The sequence below is a fragment of the Epinephelus fuscoguttatus genome, linkage group LG9 (genome assembly GCF_011397635.1).
Source record: "Epinephelus fuscoguttatus linkage group LG9, E.fuscoguttatus.final_Chr_v1".
Taxonomy (NCBI): domain Eukaryota; kingdom Metazoa; phylum Chordata; class Actinopteri; order Perciformes; family Serranidae; genus Epinephelus; species Epinephelus fuscoguttatus.
In genome coordinates this window covers 13,962,837-13,972,449 of record NC_064760.1, presented here as the reverse complement: position 1 = coordinate 13,972,449, position 9,613 = coordinate 13,962,837, and the positions used below count along the sequence as shown (strand labels likewise).

The window sequence follows — 9,613 nt, the reverse complement described above, 5'->3', positions numbered from 1 at the left end:
TGCTTCATTAAAAAAAAAAGCTCAAGAAAAGTGTCTTCTCCTTTATTTTTACAAAAGTAGAACAAAACATGCAACTAAACTAAAATAAAAAAAAAAAGTTCTGCATCAGATATGTCTCAACAAATCCTGTACCATCATGTAACCAGCACTGGTAGTGGATGGTATTTGAGCTAGAATCAAACTGTTGACATTCTGTGTTCACGGCACGTCTCTCATACCGCTGAGGCCCCTGTGGTCTCCTTTCAGCCCTTAAGGGGAGCGGTCTCTGTGTCTGGATCTCCATCATGTGGGAGCTTCTTGTTCTGAGCGAGGCAGTTAATGCATCCACGCTGACAAGGACAGAAAATATAAGAGTCAGTATAACATTCACATACCATTTGTTGAAATTCTTTTAAAGAGTTGAAGTCATAGAGGTCTGCATTTAATGACAGCAAAATTATATCAAACTGATCTAATATTGAAACTTCATCAATGCTCTCTTCGGAGCCAGACTCCATTGACAAAAACAGTGATTTTACCTCCATGAACACAGGAGCTGCTGGTCTACCACTGCCTCAATCAGTTAGTTAGTTTGTGTTATTGTGTGACTTTGGTGTTTTAAGGTTTAGCTCAGATTCACAGACCTGTATTACACTTGTGTATAACAGATGATTTGATATAGTTTTACAGTTGTTAAACACGGAGCCCTTTTACTTCAATTTATCAAGCATTTTCTTTGTTTTTAGATTCTTCGTTCATCATGGAGGAGTGATTCATATACAAATGGACATTTGAGGGGTGACGTGCTCCTTTAAGTCAGTGGTTCCCAACTGGTGGGTTGCGGTCCAAAAGTGGGATACACACACACATTTTATTTTGAAGTACAGAGAATATCCAGCACAGAGATTTTATTATGAAGTGTTGTTTCCTGTTATAGAATGAGTGAATAAAGGACAGCTACTTAACAGAGACAGCAAACTAGCTTGAGGAGAAATCTGGACCCCGTAGCTGGATGTAGATATCTTAGCAAAAAAACACGATTATAGATGGGTTTTATTTGTCACCTTCCGCAACAAGAAGCCAAGAATTGCCAACAACAGGAGCAACGCGATGACCGTCAGGAAGATTATCCACCAGGCAACTTTAGTGAAATATTTGACCTTTCTCTCGAGGAACACTGTCACCTTTACCTGCGGACAATGACATCATAAGAGTGGGGTTATTGAGGTACATCGACAGGTGAATAACACTCAGATTACAATGCGTGGATTGCAGGATGACCCTTTTTGTTTGTTACTTCAGTGTGATGGTAGTTACTGCAATATTACATTGAGAATTGGAATTATTTAAGACCAAAATTTAGTTCTGTCCTCTAACACAACATATGCAAGTAATTTAACAGCATTAAACACACTTATGGTTTTACCTTTGTCCCAGGATTCTCTGGTTGAAGTCCAATATTCTCTGGAGAGTTTGTTAAAGTGAGAGTAGCATCCACGACAATGTCCAGGTAGTTCAAAGAGCTGTAATCCTAAACGGGAATGAAATTGGTGTTACAGTTCATGAGGGCTGCAACTAATGATTATTTCCACTGCCACCATCAAAAATGGTGGAGAATGTCAGTTAGTGTTTCCCACAGCCCAAGAAGAATAAAGAAACGAGAAAATATTCACATTTGAGAGGCTGAAATCATAAAAAAAATTCACCTTTTCTCCTTAAAAATAAATGACTCAGACTAGTTAGTCAATTATAAAATCCCTTGGTGCTTAATTTAACGGCTGACATCTAAGATAAGATAATCTTTTATCTTATCTTTGTCAGTGGGGAAATTTGCAACAATGCAGCAGCAGAGGGAGAGTGAGTGCAAACAGGAAGCATTGGTAGAATAAGATACAAAGCGATATATAAATACTTAAAAATAAATAAAGTGCACAAAACCAAAGCAAACAGTATGAGAACACAAAGCAATATAAAAAGCAGAATATAATAAAGAGACAGACTGAATGGCTGGTTTCACATTACTGACTGATTGTAAGCATTAAAAAAAAAGGAAGCAAGATATATCTGGTCGATTACTCGATTAGTTGTTACAGCTCGTTATGAGGAATGTTGGACAGAGCCAAAAAGCTAAAAGTCAGCAGGAAACAAGACCTTAAAGCAACAGAACTAAAGTACTGTCCCCACACATGAGAGTAAGGAATAAAACACCTCTGTAAAAGTGGCGTTCCACAGGCGTGAGTGCAGAACCATCACTGCAGAGCTGTCCAACCCCAGCAGAGGGCAGCGTATCTCCACACACTTCAGTCCATCAGAGCAGGTCTGAAACAGAGGACACACACCTGAGACTGAGGGGGGACATCTGACAGAGAAGACACTGAGCTCCCAGAGCCTCCCAACGTTCTTACACACCCTTTATATTACTATATACATAAGTGCAGCAAAGCAAAGGTTCAGACCAGTGCAAGGCTTTTATAGTTAACAAAAAATTAAAAACTGAAACTAGGTGTGAAAAACCATTTTAGTTAACTGAAATAAAAACAAAAACTAGACAACTGAAATGATATTGTGTGCTTACAAAACTAAATAAAATAAAAAATATACAGGAAATGTCTTCAGTTTTAAACACAACAGACATGAGGAGGCACTGATGCATACATAGATAGAGACTGGAATCTCTGCATGACAATTTTATCAACCTCTTGAGACCTGAACCTTTGTTTGGTTTGCATTTTTAATTTGTCCTAGCTATTTGGGATCAGTAGGACCTGATATATATATATATATATATATATATATAGATATATATATATATATATATGTATAATAAAGTCCCAGTGTCCTCAAACAAGTACTTCCTATTTAACAGCGTCTTAGCTTGTTTCTGTTACTAAAATTGGTCAAATTAGTTGCTGTATCAAACTACAAACATTATTAATCATAAATAAACAATTAAGAAGAACATAAAATGTGATCAGGTTTTGGACCTTGTTCACTTTTGTGTTGAGATTGGCTGCAGATTGACTTGGCAGAGATGGCAGCCATCTTGTTTTTACATGGATTAGTGTATTGTGCTCTTACTACCACTTACTAAAAAAAAAACAAACAACTAAAATTTGTACTGAAACTAATAAAAAAAATATAAAACTAAACATTTTTAAACAGTAAAAACTAAACCAAAAGAGCACACTCTGTAAGCTAAGTGAAAAAAATAATAAAATAAGAAAAATATATAAATTAAAGTAAATAAAATATTAAATATTAATAAAATGTCATTTTTTAATAAACTTGTGTATAATAATATATTTTTATTTATTTATTTATTTATTTTTATTTCATTCATTGAAAAAAAGAAGAAGAAAAAACAATACAATATAAACACAACATTCCCAAATCTGAATGAAAGGGAGCAGAAAGAAGAATAATCTTATTTAATCTGCCCCTTTATCCCAAAAAATTAATTTACAAAGCACTTAAATTAAAACAACAACAACAACATAAAATAAAATAGCTGCTTAATAACAACAATAATAATAATAATAATAATAACAATAATAATGATAATAATAATAATAATAATAACAATAATAGTGATAATAATAATAATAATATCTTACCAAGGTTTTGTATTTTCTTCTTTTTGGAAGAAATGGGAATCCGTCAGTTGAGAGAGCTTCAACTTCAGCTTCAGCTTCACCTTCAGCTTCACGTCTTTTCCTCGAGGGGTCATGCCAACCCTCAATATCACACATCGTCACGTTAGAGGTGTGAATCGTAACAGGAATTTCTTACATTTTGAACAATAAAACAAAACAAGGTGGAGGTGTTTTTACCTTTACATGTTTCAGTGGATTGACTTCATCCACAGGTGAGCAGGGGACCGACTGTACACCTTTACTGCTGATCTGAGTCAAGTACAGAACCCATTTTCCTACAGAGTTCTCCTTCGGCCAGTGGATGTTCAGTGACACGTTGGCAAAAGATTTAAGTGATCTGCCCAAATTTGTTATCTGGAGGAAAAATAATTTATCAGAACAGTTTTGTTTGACCTGTTTGTGTGTGAGGAAAAAAAGCAACAAGGAATTTACAGTAAGATGGCAACACATGGCGGCTCACCCTAAATTCAAATTGAACCAGAGTTCCGATTTCATCCACTGAATTTATGCTGCTCTCACCCTTCAAGGTTTCACCCAGTGACATTTGAGAAGGCCTGGCTAGTCTTAGAGACAAAAAGAGACCTCAGTGTTAATAGTCTTTGATCATAATTTTCAAGCCCAAATTTATTGCAATTAGCTTTTAAAAAAAAACAAAAAACAAAAAACCCAATAATGATAATAAATAAAATGAAACAAAATGAAATTAAAAAAAAAAAAAAAAAATTCCTCCATGAAGAATTGCTCCTATGATTAAATACAGTGGGTCCAGTGATAACTTAATTTTCAAAAAGCCGGGTAATTCTGCAAACAGCTTTTAAAAAGTTATTTTGTGTGTTTTATTGCACCCCCCCCCCCCCCAAAAAACAGGGCAATTTAAATCTGTGTTGAAATTACAAAACTATAAACATAAAAACCATTAATTTATCTAATAAAATAACTCAATTTAAAAGACAATAAAAAGTACTTACCCATATACTCGCATCTCCAGCTCAAAAACCACTTTTGCCAACGCCTCCACTGGCTGTATCGTCTGCACACTCGTCCTGCATCACAGCGATTACACATGTTTTTACCATCATCTTCAGCTCACTGATCAATAACTGATCAACTGACTTACGTTGTAAGTTGCATTGTGACGTTGACGTCTTTTGTGCTCAGTGTGATCCTGGATGTTGCGAGGAGGACATAAAAAGTAACCTGAGGAGAACGAATCAGTGGTGATTCAGTGCATTCAGACAGTGATACACACTGAGGGTGTTGCAATATACCAGTATTGTGAATTAAAAATGAAATATTGATATCATATTGATAATACATATATTATAATATCATGTAAATAATCAAATACCTCTTAAATCATTTTAATTTCTTTCCATTCTCGCTCTTTGTCTCTGTACCCCCACGCCATCTGGCTAGTTAATTTTTCACTATCCATTGAGTGTAATTGCTCTTTTTGTACACTATTATATCTCATTTGCAAAAAAAATCGACATAGTGCAAAAAACAAGATTAAAGATGAATCTGACTGATAGCTTTTTTTTCAATCTTTCGATAGATACCACAATAATATTGTTATCAAGGTTCGTTACAGAATTGACTACATAACAGCATTCTTTATGGCCACCATCCAAACTCCTAAACAAACTCCATTAAGAACTCTGCTGCCCCTCTGCTCACACACTCCCACTCCCGCTTTCACATCACCCCTGTCCTCCAGAACCTCCACTGGCTCCCTGTCCCACAACACATCCAATTCAAAGTCCTTCTCCTCACTCATAAAGCCCTCCATAACTAGGCCCCCTCCCAACTCACTGACCTGCTCCACTCAAGACCAAGCGCCGGACCTGGGTTGACAGAGCCTTCTCTACAGCCACCCGCTGATTCAAGTTGGTCATTAAAAGTCATGTTTTCAAAATGGCTTTTAATGTGTGAAATTTACTGTGTTCTGTTTTACGAGCATTTTGAAATAATTTCAAGTGCTTTTGAGTCCCATGAAAAGTCCATCCATCCATCTTCTAACCGCTTCATCCTCTTGAGGGTCGCGGGGGGGCTGGAGCCTATCCTAGCTGACATCGGGCGAGAGGCGGGGTACACCCTGGACAGGTCGCCAGACTATCACAGGGCTGACACATAGAGACAAACAACCATTCACACTCACATTCACACCTGTGGGCAATTTAGAGTTATCAATTAACCTAGTCCCCAGTCTGCATGTCTTTGGAAGGAAGCCGGAGTGCCCGGAGAGAACCCACGCTGACACAGGGAGAACATGCAAACTCCGCACAGAAGGGCTCCCACACCCAGGATCAGGCCGGGAACCCTCTTGCTGTGAGACGACAGTCCTAACCACCACACCACCGTGCCGCCCTCACATGAAAAGTGCTCTATAAATAAAATGTATTATTATTATATCATTATTATTGTTATTATTACGATTATTATTATTATCATGAACTCTTTTTACCATGTCAGCCATGCAAATATTGTGCCAGCCCTTATACACACGCGTGTGGATGAAACGGAGCAGTGCTACTCACCTCTGCATCTCTCTTGAGAGGATTTCCCAGTTCACAGTCTATTAGTGTTCCTTTTTCATTGGCTGTACAACTCACTTGTGTTTCCTGTAAACAAACGCACACAGAAAACAAAGAAATTTCCATGTATTAAACTTTCTGGATTGAGATTAATAATGCAAGATATAATGAACAAATAAATTATGATGTATCATTATCAGTAAGATAAGACTCTGATCCCCGGGGTAAATTCAGAAGCTGCTCAGGGGAATATAAAAGAAAAAGGAAAAATAGTTCCACCTTTACCACTTGTAACATTCACAGTGATGCACACTTTAATACATCAATAATTACTAGTCCATACCCATTGGTAGCTTTGTCACCTTCTACCTATGCCAATCCTCAATGCCTCAATGTACAGTTTCAGATTGACCACGTCAGTGAGTAGAAAAACGTGGGACAGACAGAATGACTGACTGACAGAATAACACACTGACAGTTTCCGTGATTATGTACAGCATACCATACCATGACTTAGTCATACCAAACATTAGAAAAAAACAAACATTGTTCCACAGGTGGAGCCACAGCAATCGGTCGCATTTTAGCCATGTTTAAGCATTGTTCTGTTGTTATAGCGCCACCCAGTTGCCAATTAGAGTTAAATTTCTCCAGTCACCTTGAGGCGTCCTGTTCTACATATCTACCAAGTTTAGTGAAAATCCATATGGCGGTTAGACCTAGATGAGAAATTAGCTCTCTAGCGCCCCCATTTTGTTTGATGGGGTCAATAATGGAGGGGTCCCCTCAGATTATGTGTGGTCATATGCCTACAAAGTTGCGTGGTGATCGGTGAAACCCTTGAGATGTTATACACCTTTATGTGATGAGCCACGCCCTCCGCAATATTCATTGCCTTATAGAAGCTCAGTTTTAGTAAGTTTTCCAACTTTTGCCAAGAGGGAACTTTAGATATTGGTCCCTAGATTATGTTCACCGAGTTTCATGCAGATCGGTCAAACTTCCTAGGAAGAGATCGATTTTAAGTGTTTTTCAAAAAAAATTCAAAATGGCAGAAAATCTATACAACTGGAAGTTATGGGTTCCTGAGGCAGATTTGTTCCTCATGAGGAGAGGCATCTCTGTGCAAAGTTTCATGTCTCTGTGACATACGGGGCATGAGATATGTATGAGATATTCAAAGTTTGCAATTTCAATCGGTTGCTATAGCGCCCCCTTTGGCCAATTGATGTAATATTGCTTCATTCGCATCCTCCCATGACCCTCTACCACTGTGCCAAATTTCACATGGATTGACCAAGTCAGTGAGGAGAAAAACGTGGAACAGACACACAGACAGACAGACAGAGTTTTCGTCAATATATAGTAAGATAATTTGATAAAATACACCACTCTGGACAATCTGCATAGTGATTACTTTTACCTCTGGTACTTTGTGTACATTTTAATGCTAATATTTTTACTGTACACTGTGGTTCTTCTACTTTTACTCATGAAAAATATCTGAGTACTTGCTCCACCACTGGTTGATCCTCAGAAAATAAAATATATACATATACAATAACGTAAATCCTGAAATTTTTTGTTCACAGTAATCCCAATAATATTTTACATCAGCTTCTTTCTCACCACAGTTTCTTTTCCTCACTGGCTGATGTTTCAGATCAGCCACACCAATAAATCTTTATAAGTATTGTTCTTCCACCACAGAGCACTTGTGTACCTACTGATGCTGTGCTGTAGACAATGGAGGCGTAAGGAAGAGCATTGGGGAGGCTGATGACCGAGTGACTCTGGTGTGCGTCATCCCCGTTTCTGTTAGTCACAGTGATCTCCAAAGCTATATCATCTTCAGACGGAGTGATGACTGCAACACCATCCTCGCTACAGACACAAGACAACACCAGGGGTCTCATTTATAAAACAGTGCACAGGACATATATGTACAGACAAAAGTGTGCCAACTGACACTGCGTCTCTAATTTCCCATCTCCAAAATGTTCATATGTGTGGGTCAAAGTTTCTCCCATCAAGTCTGTTTTTATAGATCACAATTTTTCCGAGAGACGTGGTTTACGCCTCTTTCAGGCCTCGTTTTGTGCGGTTTGTGAGGTTTTTTTTTTTTGCCTTACCTGGCCAGTGGTTTGAAAACATCATGATTGTCTTGTTTTTTTCTGGAGCAGAATTTGTACTGTAGCTCGAGGTTACTTTGGCAAATGTTGTCCCTTCCGCAGCCTTTGTTTATTAATATAATCTGTGAAAAACAGCACAACAGAAATTAAACCTTTTTAAATCTTAGATTGGTTTCCAATTTATTTCTCTCACACAAAGAGATGCATTGCTAAACACAAAGAGGTATACAGACAGATTTAGGCATACACTGGTACCTCTGAGACTGTGGTCTTTGGCTGGAAGAGGTTGAAGACAGGAGTAACGTTGGGAAGATCTGCACTCGTCCTGGTTGTCTGACTGGAGCTCAAAAGAGACACAGTGACGGAGACGGGGATACTGTGCAGCCTGTCCTTAATATCACGCTGCAACAGAAGAGTTTTACTTTGGTTTCATGTGTAGAGTCAGGCGTTTGTTAGGTCTCTTTAAAAGGGACGTTGCATATTAAAACAGTACCAGAAGTCGGATTCGGATGTCAGTACAGACTTCTCTCTTCTGTCCAGGCAGCTCCAATTTTCTTGGAAAAGAACCCAGAAAGTCCATTCTGGGAGGAAGTCTCATCTTTCTCTTTTCAGCATCGGCCTCAACAGTGTAGTTGAGTGCTGAAAAGGAAACATATAATTACATAAACTGATATTTATACTGATATTTGTACCCACTGTTGCTGTTGTTCAGTACTATCGCCACCATTACTACTTCTAATAATAATATTGTTCAGTCAGGACCACTTTATTTATATTTGTAGTGTGATATTTAGTGGTATAGCTCCATTTCGGGACCTCCATGCCCTTCCACGTGCATACATGGACAGCCTGAGGCCAGGAGAGCAGTAGCAAAGACCCCCACAGGTACAGAACAGAGCAGGCCTTAATAACAACAGAAACGACACAGATTAGTCAGACACAGGATGAAAAGAAGGAGCTGGGGTGGAGGCAGGCAGCAAAGTGGCTTGCAGAGGAAGCAGCAACAGTAGGCAGGCTAAAGCAGGGCACCCTGTAGGAGATTTGCCAATGGGATCCATAGAGCGGGTGATCCATCAACTGACTCTCTTGTATCAATCAGTTAATTCATCAGCTGACTGATGTAGCTGGGATGTGAGCTGGGCTAAATGCTCAGTTTATTACTGCAGCAAACACTGCAACTTCTACAACTTATTTTATTACTGCTACCGCCATTTACTGCCAGTAATAATTGCGGTATAAAAACGAGGCTGGTCTCACTCTGAAATTGTTGAATTGCAGTGCTTGGGCAGTTACTTGCAGCATCAGAAACCAACGA

At 38.4% G+C, this 9,613-nt stretch overlaps 1 protein-coding gene across 5 annotated transcripts in view; it reads right to left on the bottom strand.

Annotated features, from left to right (window-relative positions):
- Positions 1-38: 38 nt before the first annotated feature.
- Positions 39-9,613, bottom strand: part of LOC125894893 (integrin alpha-6-like) — a 31,062-nt gene continuing 21,487 nt past the window's right edge. For all 5 annotated transcript variants that reach the window (XM_049586563.1, XM_049586567.1, XM_049586564.1 and 2 more), the window contains 14 exons: positions 8,792-8,937; positions 8,554-8,700; positions 8,299-8,420; positions 7,894-8,050; positions 6,170-6,253; positions 4,750-4,829; positions 4,601-4,675; positions 4,093-4,195; positions 3,810-3,986; positions 3,594-3,713; positions 2,188-2,298; positions 1,406-1,510; positions 1,044-1,169; positions 39-329 (listed from right to left, as the gene is read on the bottom strand). In XM_049586563.1, coding sequence (XP_049442520.1) covers positions 243-329; positions 1,044-1,169; positions 1,406-1,510; positions 2,188-2,298; positions 3,594-3,713; positions 3,810-3,986; positions 4,093-4,195; positions 4,601-4,675; positions 4,750-4,829; positions 6,170-6,253; positions 7,894-8,050; positions 8,299-8,420; positions 8,554-8,700; positions 8,792-8,937 — 1,640 coding nt within the window. In that variant the 3' untranslated portion in view covers positions 39-242. The remainder of the gene's footprint in view (positions 330-1,043; positions 1,170-1,405; positions 1,511-2,187; positions 2,299-3,593; positions 3,714-3,809; positions 3,987-4,092; positions 4,196-4,600; positions 4,676-4,749; positions 4,830-6,169; positions 6,254-7,893; positions 8,051-8,298; positions 8,421-8,553; positions 8,701-8,791; positions 8,938-9,613) is intronic.